A 21,759-nucleotide genomic window follows, 5' to 3' on the forward strand; every position below is an offset into this window, starting at 1 on the left:
GAGAAGAAATCGAGGAAAAAGGTTGTTTACATGAGGAGCAATATGGTTTTAGAAAAGGCCGGTCTACGATAAACGCGATCGACAAAGTTAAGACCTGGGCATTAAATAGTAGAAATGGCACGTGGAGAACTAGGAAAATCCCACTTATTATAATGTTGGATATAAAAAATGCTTTTGGATCCTGGGGAGTGTGGGACAAATAAAAGACCGAGTCCCGGTTGGCGGTGCCGCTCCTGCGGGTGCCTCGGCGCTTAGTGGGGGCAATACCGCTGATTAGAGGCAAAGGCATAATGACCGAGACCTGGTTCCCTGCTGAGGGGATGGGAGGTGGCGTAGCCATACCCCGTCTCCGAGGCGGGGGATTAGAGGCAGGCGAATAAAATAAAATTAAAGATCCGAGACCGGGGGAGCTAACCTGCCGTGCTGGGTGTACAACCGGTGGGCGGGGGACACTCCCTTAGAGTAAAAGGACACTCTCCCCGACTGAGTATACTTAAATGGATATCCGGTCGCGGAGAGTAGGGGGAAAAAAAAAAAAAAAAAAGGTGATGTAAATATTCACTATATAAGCTCAAAATTTATAATATATGAAAATGTTATTTTTCCTGGCCTGGTATGGCCAGGATTTAAACCTAGGACCTTTGAGAAAACAAATTTTTTTGTAATATCAACAAAATTATCTATTTCTAACTGATTTTGGAAATGAGAATTAAAATATGATTGCAAAAATATTGTAAGATATATAGTTTTTGTTACGAGCAATATTGTAAATTAGAAAAAAATATAATCCAGACATTCCTTTTATTAGGAATCTTTTATTTATTATGAAATAATATTTTATTCAACTACATAAACTTATACTAGGCTATATAAAAATAGAATAAAATTATGTCAACTCAAATTTTGACTAAAAAAAAATTTTTTTGTTTATTGATTCTTTAAAACATGCTTTTTAATGTGATATTGCTAGATTCTTCTTTTTAAACAAAAAATTTTTCTTTTTAATAATTTATTTCTCGTTTCAATAGTGATAAGTAGTTCATTTAGGACTTATTTTAAATGTTATTTTGTCTTCTTTTAATATAATTTCACCTGATAATAGCAAAACACTTAAAGTAGTTTAGTTATTTGTTTGTTGTGTACTTGTTTACTGTGTAATATTTTGACAAATACTTTTTGATTTTTCAATTTTTTGGATTTGTCACAAATTATTTATTTTGTATCATTAATTACTGCTTTTTATTTAAATCTGCATAGTTATTTGGGATAAATAAGGTGCCATTTTTAAAAAATTGTTTGCAGTGATTGTAAACAGTATTTAGATTATGTATTTGACCATAGGTTATGTATTAGTTAACGGCACCAGACATTTGCTTTTCTTTTTTTTTTTTGTTTACATTTGTTATAATTTTTATTTGATTAGTTTGCATATAAAATAAATTATATCAGATCAACAAAACGATGTGCTTCACAAAAAAAAAAATGTAAAAACGAAAATCAAAAATTCATATTATGAATAAAAAATGCTTGGCAAAAAATCTAGTTGCCCTCATAGTTCCTGAGATTCAAAATAATGAACCAAAGGTCTGGCCCATCTCATGTAAGTCAGGTGTCATTAGCACAGAAAATGTTAGTATACAGCTGTCTGATTTTCAAAAATCAGAACTTTCAAAAATTCATGCATGATGATGGACCTGAATTTATCAATTAATTATGTACTAAAAATGTTTTTTCACGATTTTAAAACAAAATGTTATAACTAAACTTGTATGCATGATATTTTGATGAACTTTTTTTTTTAATTATACATAAATTCTTGATCTATGATCTGTAGAGATGTTATCTTAAAATAATTCACATGAAATTAAATAAAGAATAGAATATTGAAGAAATGTTATTTTTGTTAATTTTCACAAAAATGTTTTTTTCTGACATAGTGAAAGCAGACAAACAAAAACTGTCTCTACACATTACAGAGCAAAACTTTCTGTTTATTTTGATTAAAGAATTAGTTTTCTAGGATAAATTATATCTGGAATAAAGCATACATCATAAACAATGATTATTTACCCCCACCCTCAATTTTAGGGGTTATAAATTAAATATGGATATGATTTTTTGTATCATAATTTCCATTTAGATACTAGTTCATTTTTGGACCAGAACAGCAAAAAAAAAAAAAAAAAAAAAAAAATTTGGGTTAATTACCTCCTTAACTGATTTTAAATAAATCAATATTTTCTTAATTTTTCCTTTTACATTAAGTCAAATTTCCTTTTACTAACCAGTAGTAGTCACCCATCACTGCTTGGTCCCAGAGATCTTCGTATGAAGTCTCCACGGTCCTAATGTTCTGGTGGAATCTTTCTCCTTGTTAATCACTAACTGCACCAAGATTCTCAGAAAGAAAGCAGTGGGCAAAAGCAGAAAATGTATTTTCAGTGATATTCAACATCCCATGTTGAATCATCATATCATGAATTCCATTTCGAAGACATCTCATTAACTCCTACCATTCATTCGGTAGGAGTTAAGAAGCTCTTGTACTACGGGTTTTATTTTTTTCTGTAACCTAAAAATCCTTTTACCTGATCTAAGATCACAGAAGTATGTGCAGATGACAACCTTCACCTTCAGGAATTCCGTATTCAATTTTATATTTTTATTTATTCTTTAACACAAAAGTAACAATCATCAAAATGATTGGTAGGCTCACAGAGGGATAACAAATAGGATAGAGCTTCTGTTACCTTACATCCATTGAACTACTTGCATTACAACTTACACAACAAACATAAGAAGCCCAATTGATTCCCAATTTACAACCAAAATACAAAAAATAAGACTTTTTTCACTACTTCTGTTAAAAATCTACCTTGTGACTTTAATACAAAACACCCACAAACATATCAAAACTTACCTGGTGAATTTTTGCACAATCTATAGTGGAAACTTATATTTTGAAAACATACACTTAAAAAACAACATGACCGCACTGACAACAGGCTTTTACGCTACTGGGAGTAAATAGAGTTAAGGATATCATTTTAGTACCTCCAAGGCTTACCCACAAAGTTGCCAACTACAATACTAAGCAACTTGCATAGTTAATAACTAAATTACAACAGTTCAATAACATAAAAATGTGACATGCTAGGGATTTTTTAATGGTTGATATTTAAATTACTAATAAAATGAATAAAAATTATAATTTTGTCCATAGTACTGATATACTGTTGTTAATAACCAGTATTGTATGATTAGAAACCTTTTTTTTAATTTGTTTATAAAGTCACTGATCATTTAAAAAACAGTAAGCAAAATAACCAGCAACCACTATATAAACATTTTGAATATAAAAATTATTTATTATATTTTGGATACTTTGGATTAAAAATTACTTTTAATATAAAATTTATTCCACTCTATTGTCACAACAGAAATGATTAATAACAAGCAATATTAAGTAATAAAAAATAATTAAACCAGAATTGAAACAAATCTGTTTACTATCATACCTCATTTTTATAATCTTTCATAAGCTCTCTCAAGTACGCCATAAGATCTTTCACAAGAGGTGATTTCAGTTGCTTCAGTTTATGTTTTAATCTAATTATTGTTGGAACTATGTTTTCAATGACATTCTTTTTCACAACCTGGATAAAATAGAAATTTCCAATGTAACACTTAAAAGCTTACAAACATGTTTATTAAAAAAAATAATAATGCTGTAATATTCAATACATTAGACTAGAAACAAAAGTTTGTAATTAAAACATATATCAAAGATTTACAAAAAGATTATAGCTTAATCTACAAATTTATGCTTAGATTATATTTAAGTAGTTCTGTGTGCTGAATCTAGAATTTATTTGACTCATAAAATCAAGAAAACACTGGAAACGATGTTGCTAAAATTTCAAGCATTTGGTTGAGCTCAAAATGTACATTTACTCTCACTAATAAAATAGAAGGATTATTGTTGATGATCTTACTATTTTGCTTATTTAATTAGTTTCATAATACTGAACAACAAAATATTTTCTGTTTGTTACAAGAACGTTAATAGCTGAACCTTACAGTACTTTTGACACTGATTTCAAATACGTAAGAGATTTCTTTTTATTAGGCATATTTTTTTGTAATTACCATTTTTTTTTTGTATGAAAAAGCATTTTGAAGACAATAACAATATTATACGTACAATTTCTACATGCTTAAAATCTGCTTTTTTGGATTTTCTAGTGCAGTTAGATGCAGATACATCAGTTTTTAGATTCCAGCAGAAGTAAGCCAGCATTCTTGGCATTCTTGGCCAGCATTTTTCCTGATAGCACGTTTCCATGATTTATATACAAAATGATATAAAGAAAGTGGTGAATAATAAAAAAACTTGAAAATGTGAAGGTATCCCTCAAAAAAACAATCGTTTGCCCTGAATCTGAAAAAAATTGATATATAAAAAAATTAATATTTCCTACCCTCAAACTTTTCTAAAACACAATTCTTTACTTCAAATGCAAAGAAAAAATATTCTCTAAATTAAGTTTTTACAAACTTAAAAAAGTTACAAAAATTTACTTGCACAGGAGCTGTTTCAATTACAAAATAATAAATAGCACAATAATGTTACTCTTAATGATTGAGTAGTTTGCTTATTTTTTAATCTTTTTTCTAAACCAGTTGTTATATTTTGAAACAGCCACATGGCAAGCAAATTTTTGTAATTTTTTCAAGTTTTTGTATGACCTTAAGTTAATTTATTAGGTATTCTTTTTTCTGGGTTTGAAGCAGTTTTAGAGTAGCAAATAGTACTCAGTTTCTTTATACATCAATTTTTTTCAAATTCAGAGCAAAAATTTGGTTTTTGAGAAATACCTTCACACTGTAAGTGTTTTTTTGGGAATTTATATTATTCACCATTTTTTGAATAGCATTTGCTTTTTGCAATAAGAAGTTTCACTAAATTTTTACAATGACTTTTTTTGTGATAATAGATTTCCATACAGTAACCACAGTCATTTAAACTGTCTTTATTCTAATATCTTTCATTAGTTTTCTTATTTGCAGTCCAACAAACATACCTCCTTTATCTTATTATCACTTACTTATATTACGGAACTTGTTTTTAAAAAGTGAAATCTAGTCCCATCATGATCCACTGCTATAACAGAATTTATTTAATTAAACCTAACTTAATGTGAAGTGGCAGAAGGTTTTACTAGTGCGGTCTTATAATATTCTTTCCTCTTACAGTCAATGTTTCTCTTTTTTAACATAGTGAGTCTTCTGATTCTTTCAACCTTTGCTGTCCCACTCACACATGATTAAACAAAATTTAATATACCAGCTGTAAACCACGTAACAGTGCTATCACTTTCAGGTCTCCATAAATGTTTCTTATACTGAATGATATCTAATACAAGTTTCATAATTTCATATGATTCCACATGAGCATGTGCTGCTTGAGCTAAAGGGATGATTGATGGGATATTATTTCCAACATAAAGGATTGCTTTCAAACTACGCTTTGATAAGTCAGGCTTTGAGCCTGTGTCTACTCAGAGGATGACTATTACATTCTAGATCTTTTTGTGGAGCTGTTTGTCCATGAAGATACGATCTTGTTACCATTTTTCTTTAGTGTAGACAGTGTGTTTTCAGGTTTTGAGGTTCCCTCTTGAAATATGTGGATTTTGAGATTAGGTTGTAGTTTCTGCAGAAATCAATGAGTATCTATCCATTTTCATTTATTCTCTTTTGGGTGGGCCATTTACTGATGATGTGGTATTTTCTTTCTCTGCCTAGTTGAGCACTGAAGATCTCTAATTAGTTGTTTAAAGGATTTTTGGAGATGTTATTTACGGTCTGGTCAAGTAGGTGCTAGAACTTTTCTGTTTCCTTACAGTCTTTTGGATTTTTGCTTTATTATTAGCAGGGACATGGGTGTTTATTATGGTGTAGATTTTATTAGATGCTTTTCGGGTGAATATTGAGATTATTGGGGATTATGACTTGAATTCTTGTAAGGAATTTATTATTCTGAGGCAGATCAAAAAGCCTGTTCAAAATTGTGACACTTTTCATCACTCTCTTCCCAGGTATTCTTGTTGAGCCTCGGTATTTGAGATTCCATGGCACTCAGATCGGTGTTTCTTATTTCCTGCAGTTCCATGATGAGAATTTTGTGTTGATCCATTAGGTTGGTTATTATTTTTAGTTTACCAGTCTGCGCGTGTGAATTTACATTGTGTGGAAGAAATGTGGGTGATTTGCTTCAATTTGATTTTGAATTTTGTATTATTCGTGTGAGTGTTAGAGATCACATATTGCTGATCACATATTACTTTCTAAGTGGCAATCCGGCATATCCAAGTGCTGCCTACTCTAAATTCTAGTGTTGATTGGTTCAGCTGGTGTGAAGTATTTATTCCTTAAAATACCTTTCACGGTTGACTGTGATGAGGTTACCTGTGGTAGCATTAGGTCCCAAGTTACAACTCTAGATGTGATCTTGTGAGGTATGCCTCACAAGAAAGAAAGTGGGATATGCCTTGATGAAGGAAATTGTGAAGTTTGTTTAGATTCAGTTCACTGGACAAATTTCTCTTATTTGTTCTGGATATACCCAGGCGCACCTTGTGGAGACTCGATCTGACCTTTGTTAAAGTTGTTATTTTGGAGAAAGGTTAAAAAGTCCAATCCTAAAAATTATATCTGATACACTGTTTATTGTATACAGTATTACATTCACCACAGAGTCACCAAAACAAAATTCATATATGCTGTGCAATATGTATCTAACAGAATGATTAATGGGCGACATAATTATATTTAGAAAAAATACAACATGGCTCATATCATATCATTTGTAATCATTTTAATTCCTGAGTAAATAATAATACTTATTTTTCCTTGCTCTTTATTAACTTAAACAAATATATAGTTTATTTAACAAACTGCTGTAGTAAATAAAATAAATAAATAATATATTTTACTATTGTACTTGCATTGTTCATGGACATGTGTTTGCTGGAAAATAGGAAAGGCAGTTACAAAAAATCTGAGCCCAATAGGGAAATTCTGACTTCATATTCGGAATCAGCAGCCAAAAATAAATACGATTCAGCAAATATTAACCATGTAACAAAATTATTGTTAACCAGTGTTAATTAAAGAAAAATAATAATGTAATCCTCCTAAATGATAATGTTATTATATTAAAAAATATAATTTTAAAAACCTACTTAAATTTTAACCAACTTTTAATAAATAGTACAAATTTTAATTTAAACCCACGGTTTTTTTCTTATGTTAAAATCTTACTCTTCAATAAATCCACCAATTTTGATGATTCTTTTTTTCATCTTGTGTTTGGTAATCCCACTGTTAAGTTTTTTAAAATAATTTAAACAAAACACTATGTAAAATTTAAACATTTATTTCATTTCTTTATCATTACTTAACAATGAACATCTAATGTTCATTCAGATATCAAGACTATTTTTGCAGGAAAATCTGAGACATACAAGTCAGAAAGCTTAAAGTAAAAATATTATAAACATTCCCACTTCCAAAGAGCTTTGCTCAAGATCAGACAATCTCTTGAAATCAATTTATCTGTACTGCTTTTCTTATGTTTTTGACAACGTATATTTCTTATATCTACATCTGTAAATGGCTTTTCAGTATGGTTCGTAGAACTATCCACATTTTAAACAAAACTAAAATTTAAATAAATTTTATTTTCAATAAAAATAAAACTAACTTCAAAAAACAATAAAAAGCGTATTGCTTTTTAAAATTTTTTAAAATGTTAATTTTTCAAAAGTCAGTCACAATAAGAGTTAGCATATTGCCAGAATGCTAAAATTTAGAAAGTATTATTTTTACTTTTAGTTTTATTTAAACTCGGTTTTATTAATTTAAAAAAATTATTTTATTTAACATAAATTAATATGTTAAATTATTCTTTTAATAAATTAATTCAATGTAGTTAGATATGAAATAAAACATAGGTAATTTGGTTTTTTTTATTTTGTTTTATGCTAATCATTTAACCTCCAAAAATTTAGTTTATCCACAACTACCTGCTTTGTATAATTACAGTTTTCACTCTCCCCACATCCTTCTATTATTAAATTCACAAATCCAGGATGGCTTAATGTGGGATTCACCTATGTAGGTCATCACTTACAAGATTCTGCCACAAATTTCTTCTTTCTTCTATTTTTCTTCAATATCTTTATTTTGTACTTTACCAACCCACTTAATTTTCAACAATCTTCTGTAACTTAGCATTTCAAGTTTCTACTCTTTATCTTTCTAATTCCCTGTAGCCCATGTTTTACTTCTGCAGTGCTAACCACCCAGATATCTTTACGAATGTCTTTCTATAATTCTTGGATCAACATTTAATAAAAGCAGACTTCCTTTTATATGAAACCTCTCTTTCTTGAGGCAGTATGCTTTAGATGTCTGCCTTAATTTATCCATTTTTTTGCAATTTTATTATCCAAATAACATAATTCTGCAACTTTTGATATATTGTGTTCATCTTAATATTTAACTCCACATTATTCTCTTTTATCGGAACTGTTATTTTATGCTTTGTAAACTAACTGTTGCATATGTTAGTTATATCCAAACTGATTTTTTTCCTAGCAATGACTGCATCCCAATCAGAATTTCTTTTAACTCCTTTCTGATTTCTGCCAACAAACAATAATATCATGAATGTTGACATTTTTATCTTATCTCCTTGGATTGCTATTACACTTTTAAATTTATCTTTCAATCTGTGTATTGCCATATCAAAATACATCAAGGACAAACTTTACTCTTTACTCAATCCTTACTAAATCAGAGCTCACCTTTATTCATTGCCAGAATGACCTCCCTAGTACCTATCTCTTTCAGAAACTAAACTACTCTTCATCTAGTAAACGCTCAACACATGTCCTATCTGCCTGTAAACAAACTTTAAGTATAATCTTTGAGTATGAAAATAAATAGCCCGTAACACAGCCTCCATAAACAATGTTTTTCAGTAACATGAAAAACCTTTTCAAAAAGGAGTTTTGAAATAAAAATATAATTACAGCCCCAAACCTGGATATTATAACACATATTGATCAGCACATGTCACAGAAAAAATTATGCAGAAAAATCTGTGTAGTTATTGTCAACAATATTATTAAAAGCATTGCATGCCAATTTAGATTTTGTAGCCCATTCCTTGAAATGGACATGAAATAACAAAGCAGAATATACCTTTGAGCCACAAAATAAGATTTTATGGGTTATTTCAGCAATTCTACTAACTGTTCAGATATTACTGCCTTTTTTTACTTTCTTGTACAAAGTAAAGGAAGTAATGGGGTCGTGAAAAATTTCGGTTTTCAGATTTCAATAGAAATATCCATTTTGACTAGTTTCGGCGTGACGTCTTATGTACGTACGTATCTTGCATAACTCCCAAATGATCAGTATATTGAAATTTTGGATTTAGGACTGTTGTAACATCTAGTTGTGCACCTCACTTTTTGATTGCAATCGACTGAACCAAAAGTGTCCAAAAAAGCCCAAAACCCTAAAAATTTGGATTTTGGACTTGTTCTTAACTGCAGTAATAAGCCCTTCATTGACAGATTTTCAATGATATATCATAAATGGTACTCATTTTCATTGGTTCCAAAGTTATAGCCAAATGAAATTTTAATTATTGAAATATTGGATCTATATGGGGAAGGCACATTGGTTCAAATCAGACTTGTGAAGGAGAAAACTGGGCAGATCAAGAACTTATTTAAGTTACTATCGAACATTAACGGACCCTATCCATCAAAGAGGGGACTGTACAAGCATGTGGCAACCTCGATCTCCCTCTATGGTGCCCCAGTGTGGAAGAGAGCCATGGTGGTAAGGCGTAACCGAAGACTGTTGGAGGGAATACAGTGCCTTATGGTTCTTAAGGTGGAGTCGACATACACCTCTGTCTCAACTGAGGTGGTGATGCCGCCACTTAAACAGCTGGTGGCAGCTCAGGCGCAAGTTTATCAGGGTGTATCTAAGGATGATGCCAACACAACTGCCTACAGGGACTGGCAAGCCAGGTGGGATGCAATCATAAAAGGGAGGTGGACACATCATTTGATCATGTACATTGAGCCGTGGGCCAGAAGAAAGTTTGACGAACTGGGATTCTGGCTGACACAATTCCTGACTGGCCATTGGGTCTTTTGTTCGTACCTATGTGGACGAAGAAGAGCTTTAGACCCCTTCTGCCTCTACTGTTGGGAGTTAGACATGCCAGAACACGTAATATTCCAGTACCTGCAGTGGGACGAGGAATGCCACAACTGTGCTGCTGTAACTGGGCATCTGAAGGTGGAGACTATCATTGGAATGAAGTTATGCAGTTCAATGGACTTCAACACTATGACAGGTTTTGTGTTGGGAATACTGCAAATGAAATATCAGGAAGCGAGAGGGTGAGGGACAGCTCCATATGGAGCTGCTGTTCACCCATGCTTGCATAGGTGGGCAGTGGTGATGAAGTGTGGGGACTCTCGTGCCCCTGAGCTAAAAGACTAAGTCCCGGCAGGGTCATCCCCTCGGGGGTGTCCCCCATTAGAGATGAACACAAAGGACTGAGTCTCGGTTGCTGGGTTGCCAGGAATGGCATAGCTGGGCCTGTTGTTTCCCTCATCTGGCAGCTAGAGGTGAAGGCACCTCCTGGAAGCATGTTCATGCTCAATTTGGGGTCTGGTTCCAGGAGGCAAGGTTTAAAAAAAAATGTAGAAATCTACCATATGAAGGAATGCAATGCAGCTGCATCCTATACCAAGTGTACAGAATAATTATTCATTTCTGAATAGACTCTCATTGAGTAAAATTCTATTGCAGTACTCATTTGATGCACTTCATCGTCCTTTTTAATTCATCATTAACATATATGCAAAATGATGTTAATTATTTACACAGTTAATGTATAACAATTATAATAATGTTAATTGTATAAATAAAGTTCATGTTTGATTTATTAATAATTATTAACCTCTGATTGTAAAATATTTTTTACAATAAATGAGAATTCAATAAGTTATAAATGAAATAAGATTTTATTACTTTTCATATTTTTAATTGTGTATGTGTAATTTAAGTCATACAAGAAAGTCATGTGATGTCCACATCAGTTTTTTTTAAATATGATAATCAGAGAAATATCCAAGTTACCTGTGATATGATTGTTTTTTTAGCCATATTAGTAATAACTTGAGCTACATTGATTTCTTCACCCTGATCACCATCATCATCATCATTATCCTTACCACCAGGACGAAGATGAGACAGACGAATTTCACTGCTAGAAAGTGAATAAAGTGCATCTTGTAATACTGCCATACCTTGTTCATTCAAAATAACAGTTCCTTCTACCACACCGGCTAGAAAATAAGAATACATTATTATACGATGATAGACAAATAAAGAATTTTAAAAATTCTGACAATTAAATAAAAATTTTAGAATTTTAGGTACATGGCGGTGTACCTAAAATTATACACCGCCATGTCTGTGTGAGAATAAATCAACTTTAATATGCCAGAATGTTAAAACAACATTGATCTGTAAATGCAGTTCCCTTTCAAAGGATAATGCTCACATCTATTACATATGTAGTTATATAAATATTGATAAAAATATATGTTTTATCACATATACACTTAACACATATCTCTGCAAGCGAATATAAAAATCAACAAACATATGAATACATATGTAAGTAATAATAAACATATTACTGGGAGAACACATAAAGAATGAAGAATTATTTTTAATTATTTAAAATTAATTTTAGGTTGTTACAATGTACATTTGAAAATGAAAAGATTCCTAAAATGGGTCTAGTGGAATTAATTCAAACAGAAATTATATTCCATTTAAGTACTTTCTTTATGGTCAATATATAGCCATATTACAACACCCGTAACAGCTATACTGGAAAACAGCATCCAACTGGGCTTAATGACACTTCTTATTTTTACTGAGCCTCAAATTAAAGGGTCCAAAATTAAATTTATCACAGTCAAACACACTACTTAACTAACCTAACACAAAAAAAAATTATAATACTAAAATTATCATCTTACCTAGCACATCGGTGCAAATATTGTAGGTAGTTCTAAATCTGTGATCATCCATCATATGTTCTAACATGTACCTATAAATATACCTACGTTTTTCTTGTTTATCTGGACCAGCCAAAGAAAAGGCTTTCTGCTCCTTAAAATTCATCACCACTTTGGAATAAGCAGGATGATCCTGAAATATGATAATGTAAAACAAGGTCCATCACATTAAATTAAAAATAAACAAATGTAACACCTTATATAAAAAGCAAGAGTTAGAGCAAAGAGATAATTTTAAATTCATACAACTAGAAAAAAGTGTGACTCAATCAATTACACATGAGATCTTGAATATTTACAGCAGTATACAATTTATCTCCTTCAAAATACTCTCCTTCCTGTATTACACAGTTTTCCTGTCTATTTCACTTCAAGACACATCTCTGCACTTTTCAAATTCTTTCAGGATGTTCTGAAAATTTTCTGTTTTAATAGCCTTTACTGTCCCAGATCTCTGTTCTTGTAACATCAAATTTTAATTTTGGAAATTACCTCCTGGGATGGCAGTGGGTAAATTTTTAAGGTAAAAATCTCACAAATAAGCAGTGACATGAGGATTAGCACACTGTCATAGTGAAGGAACCATAAGTTTCAGACCAAAGGTCAGTTATTCTCTTCCTTTCAGAAAAAGAGACTCAAAAATAAATACATATTTGCTAATTTTCATGGAGATGTCTGATGATCTCTAGGTAGTAGTGGTGGTTGAACTATTTGCTCTACAGATAGAAATTCATAGTGAACCACGCTCCTAATGTCAAAAAAGGCTGCCAACATCATCACCCCTTTTGTGTTTGAATGACTTTTGTGTCTTCTTCAATCTTAGTGATTATTTTCCATTCCTCTACAATGACTAAGACTTTGTTTCCACCCACATACATCCACATACCCTTATCTCATGGGTAATTGCTATCATCAACAAGAAGGTTTCATCATCATTTGCACAATTCAAAAGTTTCTGACAGTTCCTTAAAAACTGTCCTTCTGCTCCTGTGACAACAGTTTCAGAATAAACTAGTAGTTATAATGTAGAGCAACAATAACACGTATGTATAGTTTCAGCTTTATAATTTTTCGGTTAGGATTTTGTGACATGAGCTCACTGAAATCTCAGGTCTCTTCTCTGCAATCTCACGAACTGTTAAATGTTGATTTGACCTCATAAAATCAGCAAAGTGGAATGTATCTGTTAACATCAATGGTATACCTGACAAGCATGATTCTTGACCTCTTCAAAAATGCTTGTATTGTGTATAGCTCTTTTATTACATACAGGGAGAATCCTTCCCATAAGTTTCTTGAATCACTTTGTGTTTCAGTAAAATATTTGCCTGACTTAACACAATATTTACTGTAACTCTATTCATGTACATCACTCATCATAAAAATTGCAGAAGCCACCAAACTACTTTGAATTAATTGTACACAAAAACTAATCATAGACACACGCAAATTATAAAGGCTTGTTCCTATGCAACAAAGTGATGCCATAAGTCAAGATATCTTTGTAAGCACCATACAGAGAAAAAGTTCAGTTGCCTTTTTAGACCTTGTATTCAGGTCAAAACAGAAACATAAACAAATTTATTTTTTTTATGCCAACTTCAACAGGATTTGATATTATGTTACAATATTACATGTATTAATATGCATTATTATATTATATCCAAAAAAAAATTCAATGAAATTGTAAACCGTATAGTATATAATTTTATTATATTATTACAGTATTATAATTGTATTGTTATGTCATAAGAGCACCTGCAGTTTCAAACACTATCGTTGTTTTGAGTCTTATATAAGTAACAGAAAGCAATATGTCCAAGTTAAACAAATCAGTGCAAGTGAAAATAGAAAAAAATTTAAGACTTTTACAGAGGAACTAAGTCCCCCAGGATTCAATATCAAGTCCCAATTTATTTTTAATTTACATAAATGTTAACGGGGAATGGTTTAATACAAGGTAGTGGTACGATGTTAACAGATTGCTATTTAATAAGTGAAAAACAAGTTTTATTGAATAACTGTCATAAAGAAGAACATAAATTTAACCCAAACAAATCAATCAACAAAGCCTAAGTGAAAATGTAGCTGTAATTTTTTTGGAGTTACTGTCAACAATTTTATCATGGAATTAATGCTGTTCTGTGCTGAAAGGATATCGCAATAGTCCTGATTTTCATTATTTATATTGATAAGATGGCTTGAAGTGAGAAAATTTATCAAAGCTAATCCTAACATAAGTTACCACTTCTAAAAAATTAAAGCTGACTGGCACTGAACAAATTAATGTTGGAAAAATAGAGGCAGCAGGAATTTCTATAATATAATTCAATATCAATCAAATAATTTCCTTCTGAATAATAAATACTAATGAAAAATTTAAATTGAATAAGATCCTAAAATATTTTAGTCGCTGATAAAAAAATTATAAAAGTGTTTAACATAAAAATTTGTTAAAATAAACAAATTGAAGTTCACTAAGTAAACAGTTTCATTTTAAATTAAATTTACTGAGTTAAATTATCTTCTTTTCTCCTTTTAAATATTTGTTCCCTAATGTTATGTCAATGCTATAATTTCAACCGAAAAAATAGAAAAATGGGTAAATATTTATTCATAAATAGTAAAACACGAATTTATTATAACAAATAACAATCAAGTAGTGTTAATAATATAAATAATAAAAATAAGAATAACTCACAGTGTAATCATTGTAGTGAAAAAGACTTTCAACAAAGTGTTGTACCATTATATTTTTCTGTTTTGAAAGCACTGAATTTTCAATAAAAACTGAAATCATATCTCTAATAGATGGCTTTTCATCTAGCAGCATACTTAGAAGATGAAAGAGCAAAGGGCACCGCAGCTTTAAGTAATCTTCCTGAATTAGCTGAATTAATAACGTTAAAGTATTTTCCCTAACAGATAAGTCATTATCTCTTAGGCACATGCACATATCAGGCAGCAGCTTCTCAACAACAGATGTATATCTAAAACAAATGATAAATGAAAACTTCATTCAATATGTAATTAAATAAAAACAGTCATGACTAGCCTAAAATGATTTTTTTGCCACTACTCCAGTTACATATATTATTAAAATCAACTAAATTATGACCAGCATAAACAAATAATAACCCTTCAGCATGTCAAGTTCGGCACGGTTTGAAGTATATGGTACATAACAGCAGTTGCAACTTTCATGGTGGTTCAACGTACCTAGATCAACTTACATTGTTTCATTATTGACTGAAGTATTATTCACTCAATTTCTAATCAAAAACCAGTTCTTTATCTATATAGTAGGTAATTCTTACTCAATGTTTTATAATCATTGTAATGAAAAAGATTTTCAACAAAGTATTGACCACTATGTTTTTCAACAATCTTTCAAATAAGTCTTTTAAAACAACCAATCCATCTTTAACAATTTGAATAAACAACTCACTAGGCAATTAAAAATAATATTGTACCTATTGTATAAGCAAGGACACTATGATACTAAGAAGTCCAAATTTGTAAAAATATAATATAGTTAGTTACCTGACATGTGAATAGTAGAAAATAATTTCACATGAAATGAACACAATTTAACAGAGCATGAAAGCTATAATTAAAACATCTAACCCTAATACCCATGTTCCAAGGATTGAGCCTAGATGCAGGTTCATCCACAGATCATGGATGAGAGAAAGATTTAAGTACGATGGTTAATTGAAATAAGGATCAATTAAAGTAAATGGAGCTGGGGAGGATCTCCAAATTAGAGTTAAATCAGAAGGTGAGACCCATGGAAAAACTCAAGAATGAGATCTCACAGAAAATTAAAGGGGTTGAAGTATCTTTAGACGAGAGGTTAGGTTGGTCTAAACCTACCAGGCTGGTCTAGTGGTGAACTCGTCATTGCAAATCAGTTGATGTCAAAGTCAAAAGTTCTAAGGTTCAAATCCTAGTAAAGGCAGTTACTTTTATACATATTTGAATACTAGACCGTATTTTGGTGTTCTGTGATGGTTGGGTTTCAATTAACCTAAAATCGCAGGAATGGTTGACCTGAGACTGTACAAGACTACATTTCATTTACATTCACACATATCATCCTCATTCATCTGCTGAAGTAACACTGTACGGTAGTTCTGAAAGCTAAACAGAAAAAGAAAGAAGGAAGGCTGGGTTGGGTGATACCACTTGACAGTAAAGGACCTGGATGATCTGACCACTGCAACAGAGGTTGAGAAGGCCTTGAGTAAGGTGGTGGGCGAAGTTGGAGTAGCGAAAGTGGTTTCTACCTGTCCGCCTTTGGGGCCACAAAGGTGGCCATAGTGACAGCCCGGCAGAGTGCTGAGAAATTCTTGCAGAAAGGTCGAGTGAAATCAGTTGGGTGGCCTGTAGGGTCTCCCTCCACTCAATAGAAGAGCACTACTTCAAACGTTGAACCTCAGGTCATCAGGGCGTGAACTGTAAGGGGCCTGATAGATCACGGATGTGCTTGAACTGTGGCAATGCAGGGCAACAGAAAAAAGATTGTAGTAGAGTCACGAAGTTCACACTACTCATATGAGTCGATTTTAGCTCCTCACATGTGTTATTTTGAGTGGTATATTTTTGGCTTTTCTTAAAGTGATAAATACATGTGTAATAGTGTGTAATTAAACTTTGTACGAGTTCAGAACTCAATCTGTTACATGTGAATAATATTATAATAGTTTTAGTGCTTCTGAGCATAGACGGGACTGGAGGAACCGGAACTGGAAGATCTATGTAATGATGAAGACTCTGAATGAACTGCAGGGTCCCCGACGAGAAAACGCTCCCCAGTAAAGAAACACCGGAGCCCAGGAGAATTAAATGATACTAAGACCATATCAACTGAGGAATGTGGTGAAAGATTGATGGAGCTAATCAATGACCTCATTTCGTTCTGTGATGCTGATGTACTATCAGCAAACATGGTTAAAGGACTAGCGTTTGTGATAAGAGATAGGGCAACACAACTGGTGTCATCCCCCAACGGGAAATCTGTGATGGCCGGAAGATGCATGGACCAGGATACACAGACTCTAGGTGAAAATCTGAAAATGATCAAACAAGTACTATCCTCGGGGAATCTGTTGGAACTACAAGACGTTCTTGAAATTAAGTGGGATAAGAGACCATTCCAAAAAGTGGAATTCTGGAATGGGATCGCAGCAGATGATGAAGACAATAGCATGGTCTTTATTGGTTCCAAACGACATTGGATACAGAGACCGCTTGAGGAGGCAACCTGTGGAATTGCCCCAGAGATTGGCGAAAGGTTGAAGGGAAGTATTCGTATTCCTAGAGACACAATATTGAAGGACTCTAGGAGTATGGAGATAATATACCTGGATGATGCCAATGCAGAAAAGCTGACATTCGCAATTGTGATCGAAAACGATTACGAGGAGATGAGTTGATACTTAATGCAGGCTCTCAGGAGAATTAAAGCAAAGTGGGAGGCAAACTCTTACTGATAACCCCAAAGGATGAAATTGGGGATGTGGTAGGCAAGATCTTAGAATTCTGGGCCAGGAAAGAGGACCAAGGAAAGGGTAAGTAATTCTTACACTTAGCAGAGACAAAGAAAAGTAGGGCAGAGATGCCCAACGATGTGCTGCATCCAACTAAATGTCAATCGTAGTGTGGCAGCCCATGACTTGTTGTGGGCAGTGGCAATGGACGAGGATGCAGACTTCATAGCAGTAACGGAACTGAATAACAGACTGGTGTCAGCTAGGGGCTGGAGAGTCGATGAAGATGGGGTTGTGACAATAAAGGCAACGACTACTCGACATGCCATTCTGGATGTGTGTAAAGGAAAAGGACTGGTGGCAGTAGGATTAACATCATGAGTCCAAGTCAGCTGCTATGTTTCACCTAACTGTGGGTCGGAAAAATTTGAAGACGTCTTGCAGAGCTTAGAAGGACTGGTCAGACAGGAGGGCCCAGCAATCATCACTGGGGATCTGAATGCGGAAGGCACGGAGCTGGCCAGGACCAGGTCGACGAAGCAGGGCTATGCCCTAGCAAATCTACTTGGATCCTTGGATCTGTCGGTAGTAAACACTCTGGCAGTGAGAACTTATGTTGGCCGGGGCACGGGTTCGGTGATTGATATCACCGTGGTTCCCGACAGGTTACTACTGCAGGTCATGCTATGGGAGGTAACTGACACGGAATTGGCCTCAGATTATAGGGTGATTAAGTTTGAAATTGACTTTTGGAGACAACCTCAGACAACAGCAAGGGGATGACGCCTGAAAGAATGGCATGCCACAAGTTTTCAATTGCGATGGCCACCAGAATGGCAGATATGCAGGAAAAGAGACCGCTTTATTTCTCTAGTGTTGGAGGAAGAATGGACCAGCTGAGACCCCAAGGGGCACCAAGAAAGAATAAAGCCTACTGATGGTCAGAGGACATTGCTATTCTCCGAGATACTGTATAGAGGGCAAGACACATCCTGCAAAAGAAACAGAGGAGGAACCCCAGTGTATAAGCAGAGAAAACTATAAGACTATAACTATAACTATAAGACTGCTAGGAATGAACTCACAGTGACCATTAAGGAAGCAAAGAGAGCAGCCTGGAGACAACTTATAAAATTAGATGACGACCTGTAGGGGAGGATCTACCAGATTCTGATGAAGAAATTTGGAAGGTACTTACCCACTCCATCAAGAGAACAGGCCCAGAGGGCGATTCGAACTCTGTTCCCCTGTGTGGAAGAAGACCATGTTGAGCTACACTGTGATGAGGAATGAAGGTTTAGTCATGGAGAACTGCTGCGGGCGATTGACAGAATGAGCGCCAATACGAGTCTGGGCCTAGATGGGCTGACGGTGCTTTTACTGAAAACACTGGTAAGGAAGCACCCGTGGTTAGTTCTTGATGCTCTCAATAATGCTCTGAGAGTTGGGGGCTTTCCAAAGGATTGAAAGAAAGGAAGGCTGATCCTCATCCTGAAACCCACAGCAGATGGAGCGGTTGGAACATACAGGTCAATATGCCTTTTCCCCTCTCTAGACAAGTTGTATGAAAGCCTGCAAGCAGACATGATTAAAAATGAGCTAAATGCCTTGGGTGGACTATTGGCAAACCAATTTGGGTTCGTTCGAGGGAAGTCTACCCTCGCGTTAAAGAAAGTAACCATGTAGATAAGAACTTGTGCAGCGGGCACCTGGCGGACCAGGAGGATTCCCCTATTGTCCTACTGGATGTCTGCAATGCATTTAATAGCGTACCGTGGCGAACGATCCTTACAGAACTTGAATGAAGGAACATCAGTACTTACCTAAGAGCAACGATTACTGAATACTTGTATGATAGACACCTATTAGTTATAACGAAGGAAGGTGACATGCACTTCCAGATGCATAGTGGAGTGCCATAAGGGTCGGTGCTGGGGCCTTTGGTATGGAACCTGGCATATGACGGGGTTCTGCGGCTGGGGTTCCGGGGAGGCATGTTGGTAGTAGCCTACACAGATGACTTGGATTACATGCTGCTGGTGAGTGGTTGCACTGATCAAGAAGTAAAGATAGTTGCGACTTCAGCAGTAGGCCAGGTTGATGGATGGCTGAGAGCGCAGGGGTTACAGCTAGCGATTGAAAAGACTCAAATAGTCACAGTGGTAGGCAGACGTTGCCTAAGAAATTTAGTCACCATTTGGGGTTTTCATGAGACATCATCCTCCCATTTGTCAAATACTTAGGGGGTGTGGCTGGAGAGGTCGGGTAAGTACACCAAACATCTGAACGAGATTTCAGCAAAGGCAGAACAGATGGTCACTTCCCTGAGCAAACTAATGGGTACCAGAAAAGCACCACGAATGGCGAAAAGGAAGCTTTTGATGACATCTGCTATATTGGCAATATTATATGCAGTACCGGTCTGGTGTGAGGCCTTCAACATTAAACACAACGAAGATCAACTGACCACCCTACAGCAACGCGTCGCTATTAAAATAATAGTGGCATACAGGACTGTTTCGGGAGAGACAGCAAATGTTCTAGTGGGGGTTCCACCGATCTGTCTACAGGCTCTACAGTAGAAAAGAGTGTAAGGGAATGGTGAAGAGAGACTCAACAGCCCTCCTGCTTCAAGAATGACAGGACAGGTGGGAGGCATCAAACATGAGGACATGGGCCCGATGATTAATTCCAAGATTAAAGGACTGGCTAGGAAGGAAACACAGTGACATCGATTACTATGTGTGTCAACTCCTCTCTGGCCATGGAAAATTTAGCGCCTACCTCTTCAAATTTAAGAGAAGAAGCTTTGCCAATTGTGTCTACTGTGGACTCATGGACACGGCTGAACACACTTTCTTTGAGTGCCCAAGTTGTGGGACAAAGTGAAACTGCATGTGGGCTAGGGGAACTCACACCAAAAACAACTGTATATTTTATGTTGCAGAGCATTGAGATTGGCAAACAGTTTCAGGGCTGCTGACTGTATCCGTAAGAAAGAATTGGATTATACAGAATGGGGTGCTGACTAAACATCATTGACTGGTACTGACCTCTCCACCCATGTTAATTGTGAAGTGATGCTGAATGATGGCACCTTTAAAAGGAGAATAGATTACGGCTGGGGAGGGTAGCCTTTCAGCAGAGGGCGTGTAGGCTATCCAGAAAAAGAGGTCGATGCGTTCCAATGACGTTGAAAGGACCCTGTGGGATACCCCAATATGTGGGGCAGAGAGGGAGGGCAGAGACTGCTGCCATAGCACTCTGTGGTAACTGCGATTGATTAATTGCTGAACCAGTTACCAGGAAAGGGCTTATAATAAAAAAATAAATAAAGAAAGAAAAAAGACTATACACAGTCTATAATGTGTCCTACATGTAAGGTTGATAGTCATGCCTTCAGAGGAAGGGGCTGCAGAGCTTCTCACATTGCATGAATATTGTTCAGATTAATGCAGCAAGGAGACCTCTGGTCCATGATGAGATCACTGCTCTCGTTGTGGATCAGAACATTGATTATATCCTAGTTGCTGAGCATTTCGTTAGAGTATCTGCTGGGAATGGGTGGTGTATGGATGCACAACATTATGCTGCAATCAAGAATACAAGTTTTAGATTCCCAAACATCAACTATGGCAATGGAAGAAGTTTCGTGTGGGTTGATTCATCAAGTTGATTTTGGTGAGCTGCTACTTTCCCCAAATGCTAAGTTCTAAGAGTTCCTGAAGGACCTAAATGAGCTGGCCGGAACAGTGGGTATATGGAACGATCAGCTTGTTGTGACTGCAGGTGACTTCAATGCGAAACATATCTCTTTTGGTGGGGAATAATCGACCATAGGGGGTCATGCTCGCCTCAAAGTAATGACAAGTCTTGGTTTCGCAAATTTGAACGATGGTAGAGTGCTGACATCCCACAGAAGTGGCAGTTACACTTTCATAGACATCACCTTTGTGAGGGAGCACTTATGGCGTAAACCACTGAGTGCAGTGTTATTGGGGATATTACGCTCAGTGATCACAGTGCTATATTTTTTGTTGTTGATGTGGGAGTTGTGAGATGCAAAAAATGGTAAC

At 34.7% G+C, this 21,759-nt stretch overlaps 1 protein-coding gene across 2 annotated transcripts in view; it reads right to left on the reverse strand.

Annotated features, from left to right (window-relative positions):
• The window catches only part of Cap-D3 (Chromosome associated protein D3), an 86,891-nt gene that overhangs the window by 22,125 nt on the left and 43,007 nt on the right, over positions 1-21,759 (reverse strand). For both annotated transcript variants that reach the window (XM_075382168.1, XM_075382167.1), the window contains exons 8-11: positions 14,893-15,181; positions 12,153-12,324; positions 11,239-11,447; positions 3,519-3,656 (exon numbers count right to left, since the gene is read on the reverse strand). In XM_075382168.1, the coding sequence (XP_075238283.1) occupies positions 3,519-3,656; positions 11,239-11,447; positions 12,153-12,324; positions 14,893-15,181 (808 nt within the window). The remainder of the gene's footprint in view (positions 1-3,518; positions 3,657-11,238; positions 11,448-12,152; positions 12,325-14,892; positions 15,182-21,759) is intronic.

Source organism: Lycorma delicatula, chromosome 1 (assembly GCF_047948215.1).
Source record: "Lycorma delicatula isolate Av1 chromosome 1, ASM4794821v1, whole genome shotgun sequence".
Classification (NCBI taxonomy): Eukaryota; Metazoa; Arthropoda; class Insecta; order Hemiptera; family Fulgoridae; genus Lycorma; species Lycorma delicatula.